Below are 23,247 nucleotides of genomic sequence, written 5' to 3' on the forward strand. Positions count from 1 at the left end.
CCACGAATATCAGGCAAACTGCAACAAATGAGAGTATAAAGTTTGATGAATACGAGATGGCGAAGAGAACATACATTTATCTGCTATCGCATCAACAAACGCTTTCCCACTGGTCTTTTTTGGTTTTGTTACTTCAACGTTCTTGTGTCCGCTTATCAAACTCTTGTCTCCACGCTGCTCATCTTTTCCTCGCCACGCGTCTATTGCTTGGATTTCCTGCCCACGACATCGTTCCACAGACGCCAGTTGCCACGGAACTCGTCCGACTTACGGTATTCCTGGGACCCACGAGGCTCAGGCAGTGAAAGCTTCGTCATGGCAGCCTTCATCGCAGAGAACAGATAGGACTGGGAGCCGGAGCGCTCCTTTGCTGCTGTGGTGCAAACGTTTACGATTTGGATTGACTCATCTACATGTAGCTGCTGCAGCATGAGCAGCGTACATACATGTACGTAGTATGAACTTTTTTTTTCTTCGAAATTTCTGAAAACCTACGCGGGCGATGACGAGAAACATAGAAAAAACAAAGTGTGGCCTTACTGTATTGCAGACCCGCTTTCATAACCGCTGCCATCCTCCATGTCCACGGTCTGTGTGCGTGCGTGTGTGTATGTGTGTGTGTGTGTGTGTGTGTGTATGTGTGTGTATGTGTTTGTGTGTGTGTGTATGTGTGTGTATGGTTGTGTGGTGCATGTTCTCTCCCTCTGCAGCCGCTGGAAAATGATAAGTACCGTATACCAAAGTCTCGCTATAGTCCCGTCAGTTGTTATCTCGCGTCAGAAAAGTACAACGATCAGGAGATCGTGCAGAACCAAGAGGTGTATGATACGTTACGTACGGCAGGTATGCTATGGATAACCCTGGGAGAGAGTGAGAGAGAGAGAGAGAGAGAGAGAGAGTATGTGTGTGTGTGTGTGTGTGTGTGTGTGTGTGTGTGTGTGTGTGTGTGTGTGTGTGCGTGCATGTGTGTGTGTGCATGTGTGGTCTGTGCATGTGTGGTCTGTGCGTGTGCATGGGTGTGCATGTGTGCGTTCACATGGTGGTGCTGGTGGGGGGATGGGGTGTACATGTATATGTGTACATGTGCGTATCTTGCTCCTGGAAGACAAGCAAGCTGATGTATCCTGGCGTTTCTTGTGAAGCCCGGGGGAAAGTTTTCCTTTTTCCTTTTCTTTTTTTAAAACTATTAATTGATCCCACAGTGGCCTGGCCTGGAGCTTGTACATGATTTTGCATCTAGTTTGTGGCATCGAGGGAAGCATGGATGCAGTGAATGGGATTTTCGGTCTTTGACCACTTTGTGGTGGGTTTGATCTACTCACCTCCCACCGTTTAGGCGCTGCATCTGCGCCTTTGATCCTAGAGGGTGGTGGTGTTCCTGCGGGTGCAGAAAACTCGGCCTCCAGCCAAGTTTCACGCAAATCGTGATATTTTGTTTGTGGCATTGTCTTGTGTTTCCCTGATCCAATGCAGGTATTGATCATCTCCTAGCCACTCACATTGCACATTTGTTTATCCGCGACCCGCTCACGCTCTTCAGCGAACAGATCGACCAAAGCACCACGACCGAGTCCAACCACTTTGAGGTTAGAACTTGAGCTATGGCGCCGGCGTGTGCGTGTGTGTGTGGGGGGGGGGGGGGGGGGTCTAGGGCCTACGGGTAAATGGCTGTATGCTTGTAAAGACTGGTCTTTGTAGAGAGGTGGTCTTTGTAGAGAGGTGGTCCTTGTAGAGAGGTGGTCTCGAACACATAGGTTGTAGAGATGTCTGTGTGGTTACATGATGTCATAATAACCATATTAATATTATACACTTGCTATTGTACATGCTGTGGTATCCATTGCAGAATATACAGTCGACTAACTGGCAGTCTATGCGCTTCAAGCCACCGCCCGCCAGTTCCCACGCCAAGATCGGATGGCGCGTGGAGTTCCGACCTGCTGATGTAAGCTGCTGCTGCTGATGGCGATGCTGATGGTGCTGTTGTTGATGGGGCTGATGCTATTGCCGGTGCTGATGCTGTGTTGGTGGTGTTGCTGCTATACTGCTATTGCTGCTGCTGCTAATAATAATACTGCTGCTGCTAATAATAATACTGCTGCTGATGCTAATACTGCTGCTGGTAATGCTGCTGGTGCGGCTGCTGATGCTTCTGCTGATACTGCTTCTGCTGCTGCTGCTGCTGCTGCTAATACTGCTGCTGCTATTGCTGATGCTATTGCTGATGCTAATGCTGATGCGGCTGATGCTGGTTTGTGTGATGCGAGTGGTATGGTCTTCAGTTGGTTTCACTAGATGCCAGAGTTTCTTACGGGTTCTCTTGTTCGTTTGTGCACGTATGTTGTGTGTGTGCAGCTTCAGCTGACGCCGTTTGAGAATGCGGCACTTGTAATGTTTGTAGTCATACTGACGCGTACTGTTCTCTCTCTCAACCTCAACTTCTACATTCCAATCTCCAAGGTGAGCAGAGTATTGTGATGTGTGTGTGTGTGTGCACATGAGTGTGTGTGTGTGTGTGTGTGTGTGTGTGTGTGTGTAGGTGTGCATTGGTGGTCGATTCACATGGCTTCGCCAGTTGTGTGGATTAGACAGTTATCTGGCGCAAGTCTTGATCTGTCTCATTCAGATCTTGTTCGCTATCGTTGCTATAAGAGAAAATCTGTGGGTGCACATCCAGTGCATTTGCAGATTTGCGTGCTTCTCTTGCGACGGGCGTATACATGGTACATGGTGTGTGTGTGCGCGTGTGATGGGCGTGTGTACATGCGTGTGTGAGCGCTTGCATGTATAGTGCACTGTGTGGCATATGGGATGATACATGGTGTGTGGGGGGAGCCGACTGTTGTTCTTTCATTTCGTTACTGGTCATGGAAAATCTTGGGAATGGGTGCTTGCATGCCTTGGTTACAAGATGTATGTACATGTTCGTGTTGTTGGTTGTTGGTTGTTTAAAAAATGGGATTGACTGCTAGGAAAAGCCACTTCTTTTAGGCTTTCAAGTGCCACTCAGTTTACCTGTCTTGCAAGTTGTTCTCTTTGCCTTCGATGATTGGTGATTGTGTGTGGGTGTGGGTGTGTGTGTCCGTGTGTGTTCATGTGTCCGTGTGTATTCGTGTGTCCGTGTGTGTATGTGTGTTCATGCGTCCAGATGGAAGAAAACATGAGAAGAGCGCAGGAGAGGAACGCTGTGCTTGACCAGAAATTCTACTTCCGCAAGAATGTCTACACAGGTACATGTAATGCTATTATAGAAATTCCAGCACTTACACTTGATTCTATCTTGCCCCCCCCCCCCCCCCCCTCCCCCACCATGTGTGTGTGTGTGTGGTGCCAGCTAGTTCGGTTGGTGGGTACACTTATGCCAGATAGTGTTGGACCTGTTGCCAACGGGCTCAGCTGCTTGAAGGTGTATTGTTGTACCTACCACCTTTGTTGGTTTCAGGGTTCATATACTTTCCATTTGAAGTATACAACCATGGACTACTTCTGGCTAGATAAACTCTTGTGTAATCAATGGTGCTAGTGAAGCTTTTATCAGATCCATTCTGATTTAGCCACCCACACTAGTAGCAAGTATTACCTTCACTGGGGGCAGGGGTACCTGCAGTTGGATCCCGGGACGGATACCCTGATGCCGTCAATCCTTTTTCTGCACCTTGTCCTCACCCACTTACTGAGGTGTGATGAGCCCATAAGTGGGATCATTTCAAGTCCACCCTAGTTTGGGGATTTCAGGGGGTGTCGGCCGTTGGGTGGTTCAATGGCCAATTGAGTCATCTTTCCAAGATTCCTTTTGAGTCTCTCTCCCCTCTCCCGGGGAGACCCACGTGACCAGTTTTGGCAGTGAGCAAGTACAAGTGTGTGTGTGTGTGTGTGTGTGTGTGTGTGTGTGTGTGTGTGTGTGTGTGTGTGTGTGTGTGTGTGTGTGTGTGCATACATGTGTGTGGGTGGGTGGATGTGTGTGGGTGTTTGTGTGTGTGCGTGTGTGACGTGTGTGCGGGAAAAAAATAAAAAGACCAAAAAGTAGGGATTCACTGGCCAGAAAAAGCCACTTCATAGCTGTGGTGTGTAGACCAGGCTGAATAGTGGCGGTCAATTCTTCAGCCTTGCAAGCTGTTGAATGGTGCAATCCCAGCACAAGTTGCTATGGCTTCTGCTGTAGCATCGCTATCATCGCCTCCGGCGATGGGCGTCCAATGGTGTGTGTGCGTGTGTGTAGGTGGGGGTGGGGGTGTCTCTCTCTCTCTCTCACTCTATCTCTCTCTCTCTCTCTCTCTCTCTCTCTCTCTCTCTCTCTCTCTCTCTCTCTCTCTCTCTCTCTCTCTCTCTCTCTCGCCTGTCCTTTCTTTGTCACATGTATTATCGAAGCGATGCTTCAACCAGCGTTGAACTCCTTCACGGCCCGGTGTGGATGCCAGCTGTGTTGTTTGAGATTGAGCCGTTCACCAATACACATCGGTGCTTCCATTTTCTGATTTCCTTGTTCTCTGTCCTTTGCCTGTGTGTGTGGTGCGCGTGTGGTCCGTGTGTGTGTGTGTGTGTGTATTTCCGTCTTCTTCCGTTCTCTACAGCGGATGGGCAGACAGCAGCCATGGCGGCGGATTCTGCAACACCGTCCGATGATGATTACGAGGAGATGAGTATCGACACGATCGTGAATGGCAAGGTGAGTGCACGGGGATATTTGAACTATTTCCCGTCAGGTTTCACGCGCTGTTTTCTCGTGTCCGTGATTATGTCGTGTTTGTCTTTGTTGGCGGACTTGCTTCCTTGGTGTTGTTTCTACTGTTTATTCTCACGATGGTTTGAATTCTTTATTCTCACGATGGCACCATCGCCAACAAGAGATTGAGTGGTTGTGGTTGTTGTTGTTGTTGTTGTCATTGACAGTGTTGTTGTTGTTGTTGTCATCATTGTTGCTGCTGTTGCTGTTGTCATTGTTGTCATTGTCATTGTTTTTATTGACATTGTTGTTGCTGTTGTCGTCATCGTTGTCGTCATCGTTGTTGGTGCCGCTGCTGATGTTATTTTCCTGCTGTCGTTTCTGTCGTTGTTGCTGTCCAGGATGGAGTGTTCCCGGGACTTCTCCCGCTAATGGACAGTTACCTGCGTGACATCGGCATGGACGTCGCCTCCAGGTGCACCGTCAGCCGATCGTTTGAGCTGATCAGAAAACGTGCGACAGGTATGATGATGTAGCTCTGTGCCTTTTCAGCACTGTACTCGCTGCAAGGTGGATCTGAGTCAATAGTGCTAACGGAAGGGTGCATGCATGGATATGGGCTTGCATGTGGTCATGCACCCGTACATTAGTTGAGGTATGCATCAACTAAACCCAGCAAGTGGCACTGATATTATTTATTTTCCAGTCAGACCTCGCTTATCCGGTCCTCTTTTATCCTTTCGGGGAACGGATACAATAATTTACTTTTTTTTTTTTTTATCCGGATCCCTCGCCATCCGGAACAAAATAGCTGGTTACAGATGTACAGCATATGTGATGCATCCAACATAACCGGTGTTCGGTTATCCAGTTCCCTCGCCTATCCGGATATTTTTGTGGACAACGGATGTGCACGGTTAAGCGAGGTCTGGCTGTGTAAGCACTCCCGCGTTGGAAGTGTAGCAGCAGTATGCTGCGTCCACAGCTTTCCTATGTTCGGTCCTCCGTAGTAGGACTTTTTGAAACATTTTTTCGCAGCTCCCGGATTTATCCATGGCAAAGTTCAAGCCATGCGAAATACAAGGTCCGTGGCACGTGCAAAACTGCCGTACTTGAGTACACGCAAATGGAGAATGTGGTTGTAGGTTCACCGTGCACACAGTGAGTGCATGCTGTCTCCAAAGCAATACCGTAAGTCTACAAATTGTAGGCCCATTCATATTTCGCCCTCCCAGGGCTAAAACCCATTTCGGCCGCATCGAATTTTCGGCCTGTACTGCTGCTGCCTGTATACACTGTCACACTGAACATTGCAAAACGAATTTTCGGCTGCTACAAACTTTCGGCCAAATATGATCAGGCCGAAAATAGCCGAAAATAAATATGCGCCCAATATTTGTTGCCCTACAGTAAGGCATGCTTAGCAGTCGTGGAGAAATCACGTAGAGCGAAACCCAACAGCGCGGATTCATGTTTGAAAATTATGTGCAGCTCCTACATTATTTTCATACGTGATTACGTGCAGCGAAACCTCCCTATTCTCCAGCTTGGGACAGGAAATCAAGAGAAAAGCATGATCCCCGTCCTTAACCACTACAGTACAGTTTCATTTCCGCAGACATGCTTTTCTCCACGAGTCGAGTCTCTACTAGTCGTCTGACGAAGAGAGTGCCGTGCTTGGAAAGATTGTTTCTAGTTTTGTCACTCTCTGCTGCCCGTCATCAAGAGTACTCTTCTTTCTGTTTTGTGGTGTGATGTTCAGGAGAGCTGAAAACCGTTGCGAAGTGGATGCGCGACTTCGTTGCCGCACATCCACATTACAAGCAGGATTCGGTGATCAACGAGCGCGTCAATTACGATCTCCTGATGGCCTGCGACCGCATCAGCAGCGGGACAGAGCACTGCCATGAACTAGAGGGAGATCCTTGATGTGTGTGTGTGTGTGTGTGTGTGTGTGTGTGTGTGTGTGTGCGCGCGCGCGCGTGCATGTGCGTGTGCGTCTTTGTGTGTACGAATTCTAGGCTAGGAGCTCTTTTCTTTTCTTTTTTTTTCTCCAATTCTTATGATGCAGTCAGCAGTGCATCATGTCCAACTGAAGTACACTAGACCGGTAGTGTTAGTCGCTGCTCTGGTCATGCCCACATCAGTCCTGTGTTACCATCAACGGGTATCCCACAGGCAGTGGCCGCTTGGGCCCGTGAACACCCTAGATATGCTGGATTGCTCGTTCTCTTTCCGCCGTACCCGCTGCTTATTTTCCCGGCTCAAAGGCCGCGCTGCGCTCGCACACACTGGTCCGTTTCCTAGGTACACTGCTTCTGCTGCTACAGGCGAGCTGGGCCAGGGCGGTCACTCTGGGTTTAGCGCGTGTTTCAACGCTCCCATCCGCTGTCACAACTCTCCACCCCATGGCCATGGGGCAGAGTGATTTTTAGTGACTTTTTAGGTCGTTTTCGTGCAGTGTGTGTGTGTGTGTGTGTGTGTGTGTGTGTGTGTTCTTAGAACTTTTTACCTCGAAAAGTGGCACAAATATATATGTAGATATTCACTCTGTGTCCTCTGCGTTTGCCTGTAGATATGAGGCAATCACATCCCTGCCGTTTGTCTTCCCTGTCCTCAGTTTATAGCATGACCAGCGACAACCAAACTTGCACCGACCTTATTTTAAAGTAGTTTGTGTAGTCCATCGTCCACTCTGCCGTTTTGTTTTGTGTTTGCATCATTGCTGTGGTATAGATTCGCTGCTGTACTCCTGTCCCTCTTTGTCATACCATCCACCCTTGTGAACTCATGTCATTATATTGGCGCTTAATTGCGTTTCTCGATCCCCGTCGCAGTCCACGCCGATTTCTATTTGCCGCCCTCGGCCTTGCACCATTGTCTCGCATTCGCCGGTAAATTGCCCTGGGGTCTTCTGAGAAGGTCCCCCCCCATTGCCCGTATCATGGTAGATTTCATCTGGATCCTCACCCACCCGACCCATTCGTTGCTGTTCTCTTGACCCCTAGGCCCTGTGGACCAGTGCCGTCTGCCGGTGTCCTGTGTTTCCACGTGCGCTGCTGCTGGACAGGCTGCCGATCGCCGGCATCTGCTTGCCTGCCCGCCGTCTCGGTAGCATTGTCGTCATCAACCCGTTGTAAAACTATAATTTTGCCTGCTATCTATTCTGTTACACCGTGGTATGTATTTACATCAGATCTAGTGGCTGCTTAGAAAAGTCGTTTGCTATCTACGCGCGCAACTTTCCCTTTCTCTCTGCTATACCCAGTCTGCTCTTCTCGTATGGCATTCTCGTCACGAGACTATGCGCGCTTGGGTACGTGTGGGGCAATTCTGGCATTGGGTCAGGACCGGGGAGTCATTTTTAAAGGCGACTATCTGGTCCTGAGTCAGCCATACATGTACAGTAGCATACCGATCGGGGAGTACTAGTACTGCAGTAAGCATGGAGTCGTAAAACACCGAATGGTATTTTACGACTCCCGGGTACGATACCAGTGCAGTGATTTCACAAATTGTCGGTCCTTTCGGTGTATCTGTTTCTTACCTAAATCGACAATACTAGTAATAGGTGTACAAACACTGCACACATCGCTTCTCTGTACCTAAAATATCTGGTCATAAGGCCAAGTAAAAAAAAAAGCTAGATGATCGTCCCCGTCCGCCCCAGTTTTTGTCAGCGCCCCAAGAAATATTTTATTTTTTAAATCGTGAGTTTTTGCCGAAATCGTTGGTTTTTTACCGATCGCGGATGCAGGAAACATGTGCACGCTTTGTTTAATACTTTCTTTACTATATGGACCACATACTACTACTAGTATATCACAACGTCAGTATCGATCTGCTGAAGAAAGAAAAAGAAAAAAAGAAAAAAAAAGAAAAAAAGAGAAAAAAAACCTTGATGTTGTTGTGTACACTGTGTGCATGAGAGGGTAAAAAGTAAAAAAATAAATTAACCCTCATGCCACACAAGAGAGACGAGCCTGTGGGGTGTCGCAAGCGTTTATTCCAGCATGAATAATCATGAGCCTGTGATCGGTAATCAAGTATGACGTACATGTACTCAGTATGAGGTCATGATTATAAATGATGTACGCATATCACGCATCAGAGAGGCAAGGACAGCAGAAGCGACCCGCGGGGTCGTGCGCCGTCGGAACGGCTACGTGTACTACTAGGTTGCTATGGCAGCGGAACACTAAATCTTAGTACACATGAATAGTTCAATGGTGCCGATGTGCGTGCACTATGCGGCGCCCATCGGCAGCACCCGTGCCTCCTGCCTTTTAAACGGTGCGGGAGGGTGGGAAACAATTTCTGCGGCGGGCAGGCACAACAAACAACTGGTGAATGTCTTTACGTGTTCCTGCCTTGCGAGGGTGGCCTTGGGTGAGCTTGCACCCAAGGCGGATAGGTGGCTTATACGGCATGCCGTACGCGCATCGCGGTTGCGAATGCTTGCGTGGGGCCCCGCGCGGGAGCCCGGCAGTGCGTACGACTTTAGCGGAGCTCGTATGAGACTTAGCCGGTTTTGGCGTGTCTGCGGACGACATCTCCATGCGGGAGATGCGGCTCTGTGACATGTAGGTTAACTACGGTTTGCGCAACGCAAACCAACATAATAAAATCCTCCCGCCCTCCCCGATTTTTCCAAAAAAAAGGACGATCATCTAGTAATTTTTTTTACTCGGCCTAATTCACCCAACCTGAACTTTTCCCCTGATACCCAAAATTTGGCGCACATGGAATTATTTTCTGAAAATATGATTTTGCTGCCTAGTAGTAGTAGTAGTAGAATTTATTATTTTGATAGGGAAGGCCCACTGGTAGGGCATTTTCTGGATGCAGGGAAAGTATATTGATTATACTTGAAGTCAAAAATTTAATAATAATACAGTCGTCCCTCTCTAATCCGGCACTTTATAATCCAGCACCCTCGATAAACCAGCACAATTTTCAGTAGCCAAAATGTACATTGCAGCAGTAAATCAGATTTGTTAATCCAGCACCCTCCCTAATCCAGCAGATTTTCGTGGCACAAATGGTGCCGGATTATAGAGGGACCACTGTAATAATAATAATAATAAGTACGAAGATACACCATCTTTATACTCTCGCCTTGTTACTTTAAGTCATATCAGCATGAAACAGGTTTTTGGTCTCCCTCGCCGTACCCCGACTGTCTTTGTTTTGCGGCACGCTAAGTTATACTCCCTCGAATCTCGTCTCAACTTGAGGCTTTTTATTTTTGTTTTCCGCTGTATTCATCAGCTTACAAGTCCTCTTCTTTCCTCAATGTTCACCCTCCAGTCGGCTGCTACTTGCACCGAGAGGCGCACTAGAGGGCAATCATTCTCTTCACTTTCTTTGCCCGCTGCTACCACTAGATATGGCATGTTCTCCATTTCTTTCCTTGGCGCTGATAGGTGGAATTCTCTGCCTGTCTCGTGTCGTCAGGTTGAGCATCTATCCGTTTTTGTTTCGCTCTGTAAAGAGCACTTAGGGTTCCCTGTAACAAGACGGCAACGTCTGTAGGGCCTTCCCTATCAAAATAATAAATTCTACTACTACTACTACTAAGATCATTGAAGGCCAAGTGCACAGACTACTGGTACCACTGTGTCTGTCACAAGTGTCGGTGCTTACACTGTACATGTAGTGAAGCTCAGTCGAGTCAGTGGCAGTGCTTGTCACACTCGTGCGCCTCGGCGTGGGACGCCCTCGGCCTCGCCTCGGCCTCCGCCTCCGGCCTCCGGAGCGCTGCCATAGCGCGTACTCAGTCGATCCGGACAGCTCGTTCCCGGGGATCCCTAGGCCCTAGCGCATAGCGTGCGCGCGCGATATCCACGCACGAAGTGCGTGGTAGATCTACGAACCAAACGTCAGCTTGCTAGCTCAGATCAGAAGTCAGATCTAGATGCAGAGCATATTTTGCGCAAGCAGCGAGCTAGCGACCAAGACTGCATGTGTCAGCAAAGATTGGGGATCTCACCGTGGAGGGACTGGAGGCTCGCTAGCTTGACTATGTTGACGGCTACAATCCACGAAGGCTTTGTACGAGTCGTAGGTCTACAACGGTAGAGATCTGTACTGTGTGCGCCGCTAGTGTGCAGGGGACAGATTTGTGTGGTCGTGTTTGAGGCTTGTCAAGGGCTCAGCAAAATGACCTTCACACAATCACATTCAGAGCTTCACTTTTTGGACACAGTTTTGTAGCTCGAGTTCTTTGTTGCCAAAAGGGTTTCTGATCGTCGTTGCCATTGTATGTCTGTCCTGGATGCGGAGAGTTCCATTTGTCTAGCTGTCGTGTTCCTCTGTGATGGCGCAACGGGTGAAGAACGGTCAGTGAAATGTTCTCCTATATCTTATTCCTTATCTCCTGAAATTATGTTGGTGTGTTGCAAATTCACGTTTTTATTAATTTTGTATTTTTGGTCGTATTGTTTGCCGATTGACACAGGTGGAAAATCGAAGGGAAAGGATGGTGCCCCGGTACCGCCGGACAGAAAGAAGCATGATGATGAGGTGCTGCAGCTCAACAAACAGATTGAAGACAAGCAGGCCGCGCTGAAGGCTTTTGGCCGCTCGGGCGTCGATCGTGACGCACAAAGGGAGACTTCTGCGCAGCTTGACAAGCTCTACAGAGAGGGCAGCAAAATTCGCTCGCAAAAGGAAGCGTGTGTTGAAAAGCGCCACGGAATTGACACGAAGATTCGGGAAGTAAACAATGTCATCGCCAAGAAGGTACGCTCATTTCCTTGAACTCTGTTGAATTTTTGACAATGTTTTATTTAATTTGAAGTGAATGACTATTACCAGTATGATCGATTGTCGCTGCTGGCTCCAGCTGATCGTGTTTTGTGAAAGTACTCCATAGTCTATTAGATCTACACGTGTAGATGTGGAAGTATGTTGTCTCACAAACAGCGTGTGTGAGTTTAGATCGCACGTAAGATACAATGTTTTTGAGTACTAGTACTGGTGGAGATCTTTAATTTTTTTCAAAAGATGTTTTTCAGCTTGCCAGCGACTGTACCACTTCTGTATACTGCAGTGATAGCACACGATTTAGCGTGAACAATGGTAGCCAGAGCTGTGGTCGTCTTGTTGATGCTCCTCACGCACACTCCGGCCCATCACAGTCACTGCCAGTTTCGAAATTATTTTTTTGGGAAAACTTACAGGCAGACACGAACTATCCCAAAAAATTGTGGAATACATTTACATTGTACTGACTACATGTTGTAAAACCGGTTTAACCTGTTTCCAGAACTACTAGTAATAATATTCTAGAGACTGAATAGCAATACAGTGTAGTTTTGACACTGGGCAGGTTCACACGCTGTGCTTTTAGTGCCGTACTGGCTTTCCTGTAGAACTGGCGGGCGATTCACATTACAGCCCCCCCCCCCCCCCCCCCTCCCCCCCTGTGGCGGAACGTGGTGGTTTGTGTGGAGACACCAGTCAATCCAATCTGCTATGGAACGTGTTCAGAAAGGGAGCACGGGCAGCGTCACGTATGCCAGGGCGGTTGTGACGGCACGAGTCGATGTTCCAGCTGTGCTGTACAGCCCTCTTCGGCGAAGAAAGGAACTGCATCTGTCAACGGTTTCATCACGAAATAGATTGCAGCAGGAAGAATAGCATACGAGAAAACAATATACAGGTTCTGGTGTGAATTGCTTGGGTCCTGACAGTTAGCTAGCCATGTATGCGGGATATTCTGCTTGTGGTGGCAAGGTTAGCACTGTATGATTGATGGCAAGGTTTTTCGTTTTTGGCAGGAATCGGAGGTTTCACCCTCCGATGAGAAGGCAACAATGCCTGTACCTATAATAAAGTACACGCAAAAAAAGAGACTTCAATAGGGCACACACATCCGTTATTTGTCGTGAGATTTGACTTCTGACGTCATCACTTGCAAGCCCTGTAACAACAAGCTGTCTCTTGGTGTATTGTGCTGGCTTCTGCAGTCTGACGAAGGCAACAAGATGTCGGCCACGCTGCGCTACAAGTCGGCGGAGCGTGTGGACGAGGCCATCACGCGCCTAGAGAACCGCAAGCAGAACCGCCAGCTCAGCGCGCAGGAGGAGACCGACCTGCAGACGGAGCTCAAGGAGCTGACGGACTCCAAGCCCATCATAATGTAAGCAAAGCGGTAGAGTCCTGTACAAAAGCCTGTCTCGTATAGAAGCCTATTTTCAATACAAGCCTGATTTTCAAGATACTAGTACAGTTAGACCTCGCTTGACCGCACACATCCGTTTCCCACGAAAGTATCCGGATAGGCGAGGGAACCGGATAATCGAACGCCGGTTTTGTTGGATGCATCACGTATGCTGTACATCTGTAGCCCGCTATTTTCTTCCGGATGGCCAGGGATCCGGATAAAAGAGGACTGGATAAGCGAGGTCTGAGTGTGCACTGTCAGCACATAGGCCTGGTTTAGTATTGGCATACATTATGATACATAGAAATACGTGGTTCGAAGAGAGGCCTGACTTGAATAGAGGCCTATCACTGGCATTGGCTTCTACAGGAATAAGCACGGCTTTTATACGCGACATTACGGTACAGTCAACTTCGCTAATAACGACTGCGGATATAACGACAATTCGCGAATAACGACAGAATTTCCATGCCCAGAGCAAAGCCCTATCCAACTGTAATACATACAATGACACTTCGGGTATAACGACACTTCGCGAAAAAGGACACCTTTTTGATGCCCCGCCGAGTGACGTTATAAGCGAAGTTGACTGTACTCGTGTAAGACCGTTGCTGAGCAGTCTGGTGAGCAATAGAGGGTATTTGAATGATATCGGCGTGTGTGGGCTGGTTCACAAGGATGCGACAATCAACCCTCCACCTTGAATAATTATATGTGTGTGTATGTGTGTGAGTTGTTCCGCTCATTGATATACTGATCATTTGTTTCACTCTATAATCTTCTATTCTACTTAGTGCCTACAACCAATGCCGCAAGGACATCGAAGCTGAACGAGAGCGTCACACGGAACTGCGGCAGGAGCGTGATGTAAGCTTGTGCATTCTCTGCGGCTCGTTCCCGGCGTTGCGCGTCCGCAGCTGGTAGCTGCATGTTTGTGTGTGTGTGTGTACATGTGTGTGTATGCGTGTGCGTACGTGTGTGTGTGTGTGTACATGTGTGTGTATGCGTGTGCGTACGTGTGTGTGTGTGTGTACGTGCGTGAGTGTGTGCATTCGTGTGTTCACATGTTGGTTTGTTTGGACAAAGGCTTCACTATCAACTTTGTTACAAGTACAACTGCCGGCCAACTCCTGTCCCCTGCTTGCTACAGTCATATCGCGTTTATTCTATTGGTTCACGGTCCACATGGGCTGAAAATGCCTTTTTTATTTTAACCCTTTACCAGCCGTACATAGTGCGAATGCGTCGAATTCGACGCATTCGTTTTTCGCTCTGTAAACCATGGTCTTTTGCCGCACCGCGGTCGGAATAATCGCAAACTACTGCTGAAAACCTACGGAATCACCTACCATCAAGAAAACCGTGTGCTGCACATCATTTTTTTCGAGAAAATCACGGTTGAATGCACCTGGGTGAAGTTGAAATTTCAAGCGTGTGACTTTGACACATTTCATGCTAAACGAGCATAGAGCACTGTACAAACAGCTATAACGTCGGTCTGCCTACTTCAAATTCAACATATGACGGCTCATTGGAAAGCTAATGAACGCAGCTTTCCAACGATGTATCATTCGATATAGCGCGAAGTAAAATACTCAAGCGCAGAAGCTTGAAGTCCTGCAAACGGGTGGAGTTGAAATTTCAAGCGTGTGGCTGTGACGCACTTCATGCTGACGTATGTGTTTGCGATTTCCGCAGTGCACAGCCCATGCGTGACATGCACCAAAGGTCCAAAAATGAGCACTAGAACAGCCTGGTTCTGCTGGTGTTTGAATCTTGATAGATGTACTGGTGCATGAGCTGAAGCTGAACGGTGTACATAATTATTGTCATGGTCCTCGAATTTGCTAATTCGGCCGCATTGCTTGAGTTATTGTTCGCCATGAATGGCAACGATTCTACATGTTGTCAGCTTGGTTTTAGTCTCATATGAAAGGTAATTCTACCAGCTTTCCAGAACTATAAAGGTGTCGATACAAATTATTTACCGTTTAGTCTCTATTCTCAATCTAGTGGACCCCGTTTTTTACATATAAATCCTGCGGCTGGTAAAGGGTTAACTTCCCTCTGTGTGAATCAATGAGCATTCTTTGTCCTTGGTTGACTGATGCTTTGATGCACGGGAGGTAACGCACAAGTTTAAAAAAATAACATTGCTGTGTGTTGGCCTTGGTGTGCAATTGTGTGTTGGTGTCCTTTCAGGCCATGACTGAGGAGCTGTCTAAGCTACGATCGAGCGAGGACGAAACGCATGCGGACATCGACAAGCTCCGTAGCAGAATCGACGAGGAGAAGCGCGAGCGCAAGTCACAGAACGAGGACCGTGACAGCTTGCAGCGGGGTGCGTTGAAACTGTATTGTTCCACTCTGCTGCTGCTGTGTGTGTTGGTGTGTGTTGGTGTGTGTGTGTGTGTGTGTGTGTGTGTGTGTGCTTACCTGTTTGCACATGCATGTGTGCTCCATGTTTCATTTGATTCCGAATAGAGCTGTTAACTGTCTATGGCTGCGATTGACACATGATCACACAGGGCAGACAGCCATGTGTTGCTTCCAACTCCACTCAACCCCTTGCAGCGTTGGGTCACATAGTACCAACCATGTTAGGCCGAGTAAAAAAAATTACTAGATGATCGTCCTTTTTTTTTGGAAAAATCGGGGAGGGCGGGAGGATTTTATTTTTATTTTTTTACTTTTTACCCTCTCATGCACACAGTGTACACAACAACATCAAGGTTTTTTTCTCTTTTTTTCTTTTTTTTTCTTTTTTTCTTTTTCTTTCTTCAGCAGATCGATACTGACGTTGTGATATACTAGTAGTATGTGGTCCATATAGTAAAGAAAGTATTAAACAAAGAGCAGTTGCAGTAGAGACAGTGTAGATGATGCACACACTTGGCTCAACATTCACCTATTCAAGTTCAACGTAAGTCTCTTGTACTACTACGTAGTAGGCATTGCTAGACTATCCCAGGCAAAAGTACCGAGTGTCACGGAATTATTTCTTAGCACCTGGAGTGCAGGAGCGTGTGCGCTTCTTAGTACCACACTTTCCTGCCTCCTTGCACACAATGCACAGAGGGTACGCATCGTCTGCTGTTTCCAGATCATTGTTCAGTCCACAGTGGAAGCAGACGGATGCATATCCGGCAGAGAAGTATGGTACTTCAACAGGACTCTCACAGGTAAGATTCCGCTTCATGTGGATCGACGCAAGAATGCTGCCTTCGTCACACTGTATGTCACTGAAGTTGCTGCCGCAAGTGTACACAAATGTCTCCAAAGCTGCTTGCAACTCCACGCGTCCGGCTGATTTCAGGCTTTGCTTGGCATACATCAGACGAGGTTTGGCACACTCAGAGCACTTGAGCACATCTTTCACATTCTTTACATATTGCGCACTAGGTGCAAATGGCATGCCATGACCAGCAGATCCTGTTTGTCCAGATGCTGTGAGCGAGGGCCGATGTGCTTCCGAGGTTGGAGTTGCATACACGGACTCAAACGGCTTGTACTTGTCACCATCAGGCATAGGGTCTGGAATGTGGTGTAAGTCTGCGAAGACGGCATCTGGTAACCTTGGCGGCTTACACACAGAGCATGAGGCTTTCCCACATTTCTTAACACTGAAGAAATAGTGGTGAGCAACACAGTGATCCGCCATGAAGGTTTGCAGCTTCTCATTTTTGCTGGCCTGCTGCTTCGAGGTGTTGGTCACGTCCAATGTGGGATCGATTCGGTGAACAACGTTTCTGAACGTATCTACATCCACTTTTGCAGCAGCGTCAAAAGATTGAAAAGACTCGTCCTTCAGCCTGAGGCGATGGAATAGCGAGCACAGCAGCACCTTCATGTCTTCCATTGAATCAATAACAGCACTTTCAAGTTCTGGCAGCTTCACAGCAAGGTTGCGGACATCCTTCATACTGTTGCATGACTTCAGCTGTTTCTCATATTCTGTCTCGTTGCGAACTATACCAACCCCCTGCAGGGCGATGTTGAGGATGGACATGATCCGCTCAACAGGGTTTTTCCAGCTGTTGTAAGGGGGAGTACGGACGGCACACAGATAGTCCAAGTCAAGTTCCACGAACAAGGACATGAGAGATAGCTGTGTTGATATGTACGTGGGACGATGATCTGGTCCACCATCTGTGTACAGGCATAGGATTGGTTTTGCGTCCTTTGACTTCAGTATAGTTGACAGTTCACAGGCATGGCGGGATGGCGAAGAGTGCTGGAAGACACAGTCTTTCAATCCAACATGAACTATGCCCTGGTAGAAGCTGTCGTCAATGCTCTCCGGTACGTCTATGAACAGATTTACACTTGGCGTCAAGTTAAACTTGGTGAAGTCATGGTCCGATACAACAAGTTTTTCATGTAGACCCACGAGCACAGGCTTGCCTCGATCCACCGCTGCCACTGGATGTCCTGGTTCACCGACTTTTATAGTATGCTTGTCATCCTGACAGACAAAGGTTGCATGGTCTCTGAAGCGAATAGCGAACTCTCGTTCATACCGGTAGAGGGCACTTGCATAGTGGCAGTCAATATGACTGGTACGAAACTGTCGTGACTGGACCATGAACTTTACCTTGAGCTTTCCCGTGTACCGATGAGCAGCAGCTGTGGCCGGATTCCTGGGCCAAAACTGGTACCTGAGCCACTGCACAGATGGAATAGGAGTGTCTGGAGGACAGCGCTTGGAGACTTGCTCGTGCAAATCCCTGACACTCAGCGCCTTGGCGAGGTGAGTAATAACCGTTCCATCGCTCTCGACAGCATCATGTCGGCGATCATCCACAGCCGTCTCAATCGACCCCTCAATGTACTGCTGACACTGTTCAAGAAATGTTTCGAAGGATTCCGGCCTGCCACTGTTCACAACTCGAAGATCCCATATGAGATCTGGGTCCTCAGTTTCGAAAAGCTCGGCAATACGCTTGTCGACAGCTGCCTGGTCAGTGGTGATGCTGGCACTTGTGTCGCCCGTAAGACGGCGATAGGCTTCCCTCAAGAAGGCGGGCTTGGTGTTAGTAAGGGAGCCAAACAGCTGAATGAACTCCCGGCGCATGATCCGAGTGTGGAATTTTGGTATCAGCGCCTTCACCTCCTGCTGAATGCGAACATTCCGTTGAAGCAGCTCAGAATCGTCGACGTCCTCCGGGATCCGCCATACAAAGTGGACATGCGTCTTGCCGCCAGTGTAAGAATACAGGACACACTTGACAGGCATGACCAAACCCTCCAGATACTCATGTTTCCTGCGGTGGTCAGCTGGGCAATGGTCTTCAATCATTACGTAGTCGTAGTCTGCTGCAGCTTGGATCGCAGCATGCAAGCTACGGTACCTAGCAGCTGCGGTGGGCTTCAGCACAAGAGTGGCACGCACGACCTTGAGCTCGTCAACATCGGTTCTGACGCACGATCTCTTGGCCTCACTTGCCGTAACTGCAGTGGCATGGTCATTGAGATAGGCAGAATACTTCCTGAAATTATCTGCCATTTTCAGGACGGCCTCTCTGACGGATTTCCAACTTTGGTGCTTCATGTAGGAGCAGCCAGCAAGGAAAAACAAGGATGCAGAAAGGGATTCCAGGTCACATCGCAAGATGTTGGTGTGGTCTCTCTTCCTCTTCTTCCTGTCCTCCGGTTTGTTGTAGCCAGTGAAGTGGCTGAACATTGCCGGCACTGCACACCCTCTGCTGGCTAACGTGTGGTGGTTGCCGTCTACATACCATAGTGCATCAGCCAGTGTGCCCACAAAGTTGATGCCAGATGACTCAGCATGAGCATGATCCCAGCCAAGGCTGTTTTTGCTCAGGAAATCGATGAGGTCATTCTTCAGTACGACTTTCTTGCTTGTCACAGGCGTCCATTTTGGTGGCAGGGACGATGTGGCGTTTACTGAGGCCATCATGAGGGCAAAGGCATTGCGTCCTGCACTGGCGTTGTCCGTGGTCGACTTGTCACTATTCCTGTCATGTCCAGTTACAGCGAAGTCGACGTAGTGACCCAGCGCACTGACGGTGTCGCCCACTGGCGCTTCTGGACTGACATTGATCTTACTGCCGTCCTTGGAATTTCCCACACTTGCTTGAACGCACGACATGACGGCTTCATCCTCCAACGCCTTCCCATTGTCAAGCGACCCATCACTGAATCCTCGGAACGCATCAGCAACTGTTGCATCGGCAGGAACGACGCAGCCATACCACGACTTCAACACTTTCGTTGCAGCACGAATTTGCAAGAGAACGAAGGGCATCGCAACGACAGCACCAGATGATTCGAAACAGAGGACAACAACTCACTCTACAGATCTGCGTCAAGCTGGAACACAGTCAAGAACTTCGACATCGCGAAGCAACTACCAACAATTTACTTTTGACAAAGTAAGTTCGTCACGGAAAACGCGTGCACATGTTTCCTGCATCCGCGATCGGTAAAAAACCAACGATTTCGGCAAAAACTCACGATTTAAAAAATAAAATATTTCTTGGGGCGCTGACAAAAACTGGGGCGGACGGGGACGATCATCTAGCTTTTTTTTTTACTTGGCCTTAGCTCCTCTGTCCATATGCCATGATCACTTTCTGCACGAATTTAGTTTATACATGACAAATATATGTAACCGCTCACTACCCTCCGGGAATGCCATTTTAACACAGTTGTCCTGTTGTGCTGCAGACCTGGATCAGCTCTACTCGCAGAAGCGCGACAAGTTGACCGCATTCCGAACGGCGCAGAATGACTTCCACATTCACGAGCTGGATGCGCGCGATGCAGCCGCCGCTAAGCGTGACGAGGAGAGACGCAAGGCCAGGCAAGAGAGAGCCCTGGACAAGGAAGGCAGGCAGCGCGAACGGTAGGTTTGTAACTACGTGATTACGCTTGTGTGTGTTGGGGGGGGGGGGGGGGGGGTATGTGGGTGTGACTTTCTGTGTGTAAGTATTAAGTAGTGAAGTTGATTGAACATAAGTCCTCAGCTGGAGGCAGGTCACTCCGAATCACGAAATCTGGGACTTTTTGCTCCTCGAGAAACTACTGACTATCTTTGCTCGTGACTTCTACTCTGCTGACTATTTGAGATGGGTTTTTTTGTTGTTCACCTGTTTGCCTCTGGTGCATGGGTGCGCGCTTCACAGGCTGGAATCTGAGGCAGCGAACGACCCGAACATCGTGCACCGTCAGACGTGCGCCTCGCTCATCAACTACCTCTCTCGCATGGCCGTCGTCTCCGAGGCCAACGGCACGGCGAGCTCGGGCTCTTCGGCCGCCGCTGCCCCCGACCTGGATTCGCTGACGTCGGTGCGAGGTGGTGGTGAGGCCAAGCCCGGAATGTTCTTGTCACGCAAGACACGTGAGGACGACTACTCTGGTGCCGACAGCCTGTTTGCCGGGAAGGGCAAGAAAGGAAAGAAGGGAAGGAAGGGCGGTGCGGCCGCAGCAGCTGGCAAGGTAAGGCGCTCTGTGTGTGTTTGTGTGTCTGTCTGTCTCTCTCTCTGTCTCTGTTGTGTATCTCTTTGTCATGGGCAGATGTGAAATGCGCTGGGATCCAGTCTCAAGGTGTGTGTGTGTGGGGGGGGGGGGGGGGGGGGGGGGGAGTGCGGATTTCATGACTCAGCTCATTCACGAATTGCTGAGTGTAATTGTGTGAATGACATCATTATGGATGTTTTGGATGGAGTCGGTTTGGTGAATGATATCGTATGTTTTTTTAGTATGGAGTGAGTTTTGGGAATGATTAATAGTGACATTGCCGTGTCTCCCCTATACTGTACTACGACTTTACTGCTCGCCCGTTCTCCCACATATGGACATGTAGATTGGCCCACCTTCCGTACGGCTGAAACGTGTACACGCTACATTTACGACATGTAGATTGGCCCACCTTCCGTACGGCTGAAGCGTGTAAACGCTACATTTATATCTGTCTGTAAATTCTTTCACTGAGTTCACGCTTCTTTACTTTCCCTCTTTGCTCCTGATCGCTTGCAGGCTAGTGCACGTGCCATCAAACATAATACCGTGGTGCTCCAGCAGTTCCTCTCCGTCGGCGTTAGTGCCCCTCCGTCGGCCTCGGCCGTTCCTGCCGCAGTGGAGGAGCTGAGACAGAAAGAGGTGAGTTGTCCGCATGGACAAAAGACCTTGCTTCGTCTTTTCTCTTCTGAGTGTCAGCTGTGCAACACGTACTGCAGTTTTTGCCTGGAGGTCGAGATATACACGAGACATTTGCCTCTCTCTATCTATCTATAATCTCCTGCTTGTTAAATCATGCACCTGCTTTCAGGCTGAAACCCCTGTTGTTGAGGTCTCAGTCCTCAATTGTTAGACTTACCTGTATTTTTACTCTCTCTCTCTCTCTCTCCCTCTCCCTGTCTTTCAATTCGCATCTGATTTATTGGCCTGTGTTTGCTGTGTGTTTCTCGTAGGCTCAGTACACACGAAGCCTCATCGAGAAGCACGGCAAGAACGCTGGTATCGAGGTGGACCTCGACTCCCTACCGCCCACCGCCGCCGCCACCGCTGTCTTGACAAACGGCGTGGACGGCGCAGCGACCAGCAACGGCACAGCTGACGCACCAACAGCCGCCGGCAACGCTCTGAGCAATGGCGACGTGGCTGTGAGTGCAGCCGCCGCCGACGAATCATGATTGCACACGGGGCGAGGGAGAGAGAGAGGGGGACTGCTTGCCTCTCGGGAGAACGCTATTGCCGTCGCCCCGCGCACGCTGTATGACGTGACAACGCGGTCGCATTGGACTGCCGCCACTGCTGCTGCTGCTTCTCTCGTTCTGCCCGATGCCGATGGCCTGCCGGTCGTTCCCTCTTCTTCTATTCTCCTCGCCTCTCTGCACGCTGTGGACGGAAAGACAGCACGACGGTGACGGCAGCTGGCTCGTAGTATTCACCGCTTTCTCGCCGGTGGTCTGAGATAGCAATGCAGCTTCCGCGGGCGTGCTGCTGCTGCCCGCGGTTATGAGGCGTGCTGGGCAGCACCGTGTCCTGCGGAGTCTCGGACACGCTCACACGTACACGTGTAGTTTGGAATCTTGTCGCTGCCCGTCGATAAGAGAGACTCCTGAGCACTTCTTTGCCACCGAACGAAAACGAAATTTAAAAAAAAAAACTGTCAATCGACCGAAAAATTCCGATCGGAACCAGTAAGCGTTCTGTTGCTTTCCAAGCCTAGACATAGTGGGGCACCGCTGATGATTGTGGAAATTTTGTCATTAGTTTATTTGTAGAGATTTATCTTGGTTGGGCTCGCCACGCCGCCATTAGAGTAAGCTGAATGGAGTTATAGTTGCAGCTGCTCATAGCACACCGTGGTGGTTAGTTGCGTGTTGCACCCAGCCACTGTGGTGGTGTGGGGCCTTGCGCCGACATTCTGCACCAGACTGTTTATTTCGTCGTCGTCAAGGTCTTCGCCATTTGGCGTACCCACCCCCACCCCCTGCCCCCATTCAAGACCAACGATGCTGCGAGATTTCGCCGGTGACAGGTTTGTGGTTCGTGTCTGTTGCCCCTGCCTGCCATATCATTGTGTTGTCACGTTTGTGGGGCTGCCCCTCACTCGCACACCTATGCTTTTGGCGCTGCTCCTTCATCCGTGCTGGCCGCGCGCTAATGCCTTCCGTTGATGCCTTCCCTGACTAATTTGCCTTTACTGGTGGCCATTTGCTCTGTTGTGCGTGTAGCGCGTAATGGGAACACGCCAGGCACAATTTCTTTCTTTTCTTGTTTTCACCCCCCCCCCCCACACACACACACACCCGCCATGCTTTCAATGAATGCTTTGCTCACCGGCCATGCTTTTTTGCTCCGTCAAACGGACTGTGAGCGGCAGCAGCAGGACGCTCCTGGGCCCGCTTTTGCACGTACTCCCGGTTTTCATGTGGAAAGCACCGTCGACCCTTTCCGCCGCGCCCCGATCCCCCTCTCGTTTCTCCCTCTTTTTTTGTACCAAGCTAAATACTCGTAACCTGAGATTGATATCTGCTCTCGTTTCTTATCTATTTTATATATACTTTCTGTGGTGTTGTATGCATTGCAACATTGGTGTCTTGGCTGGCCTTGTTATTGTGCGTAGACAGGGTCTGTATCCAGTGCGAGCGTAAACAGCACGGACGGCTGTAGTTCGTCCTCTTTTTTCGTTGATGTCATTTTGCAGTGCAGAAGTTGGTGATTGCTGGCGAGAGTGCTTGCTGCTACGGTTTTGCGAAGATCCCGCTGAAGTCCGGAGCTTGCGCCTCGCCCATCGATCTCTGCATTTGAGGATGCGCACGCCAGTGCATGTGCTTGTGTGTGTGTGTGTGTGTCCATGCATATTCCTGGGTTTGTTTTCATGTTGGTGGCAAGTGAAGCTTGGCACAGACCTGTTGGGAATTGGTGGTCGGCAGCATCAGGG

The 23,247-nt window shown here is 49.2% G+C and overlaps 2 protein-coding genes across 2 annotated transcripts in view; both read left to right on the forward strand.

Annotated features, from left to right (window-relative positions):
- Window positions 1-7,924, forward strand: part of LOC135828602 (glutamate--cysteine ligase catalytic subunit-like) — a 19,586-nt gene extending 11,662 nt beyond the window's left edge. The window contains 8 exon segments of the mRNA XM_065341032.1: window positions 711-843; window positions 1,474-1,586; window positions 1,847-1,945; window positions 2,356-2,460; window positions 3,149-3,230; window positions 4,572-4,666; window positions 5,065-5,185; window positions 6,426-7,924. Coding sequence (XP_065197104.1) covers window positions 711-843; window positions 1,474-1,586; window positions 1,847-1,945; window positions 2,356-2,460; window positions 3,149-3,230; window positions 4,572-4,666; window positions 5,065-5,185; window positions 6,426-6,592 — 915 coding nt within the window. The 3' untranslated portion in view covers window positions 6,593-7,924.
- Window positions 7,925-10,678: 2,754 nt separating this feature from the next.
- LOC135828585 (uncharacterized) lies at window positions 10,679-22,906 on the forward strand. Its single transcript, XM_065341018.1, has 9 exons — window positions 10,679-11,004; window positions 11,124-11,407; window positions 12,637-12,809; window positions 13,628-13,700; window positions 15,036-15,174; window positions 19,524-19,701; window positions 19,982-20,294; window positions 20,835-20,957; window positions 21,269-22,906. The coding sequence occupies exons 1-9, from the start codon at window positions 10,983-10,985 to the stop codon at window positions 21,488-21,490; spliced, it is 1,527 nt and encodes a 508-aa protein (XP_065197090.1). The 5' UTR covers window positions 10,679-10,982; the 3' UTR covers window positions 21,491-22,906.
- Window positions 22,907-23,247: the final 341 nt, after the last annotated feature.

The sequence above is a fragment of the Sycon ciliatum genome, chromosome 12 (assembly GCF_964019385.1).
Source record: "Sycon ciliatum chromosome 12, ocSycCili1.1, whole genome shotgun sequence".
Classification (NCBI taxonomy): domain Eukaryota; kingdom Metazoa; phylum Porifera; class Calcarea; order Leucosolenida; family Sycettidae; genus Sycon; species Sycon ciliatum.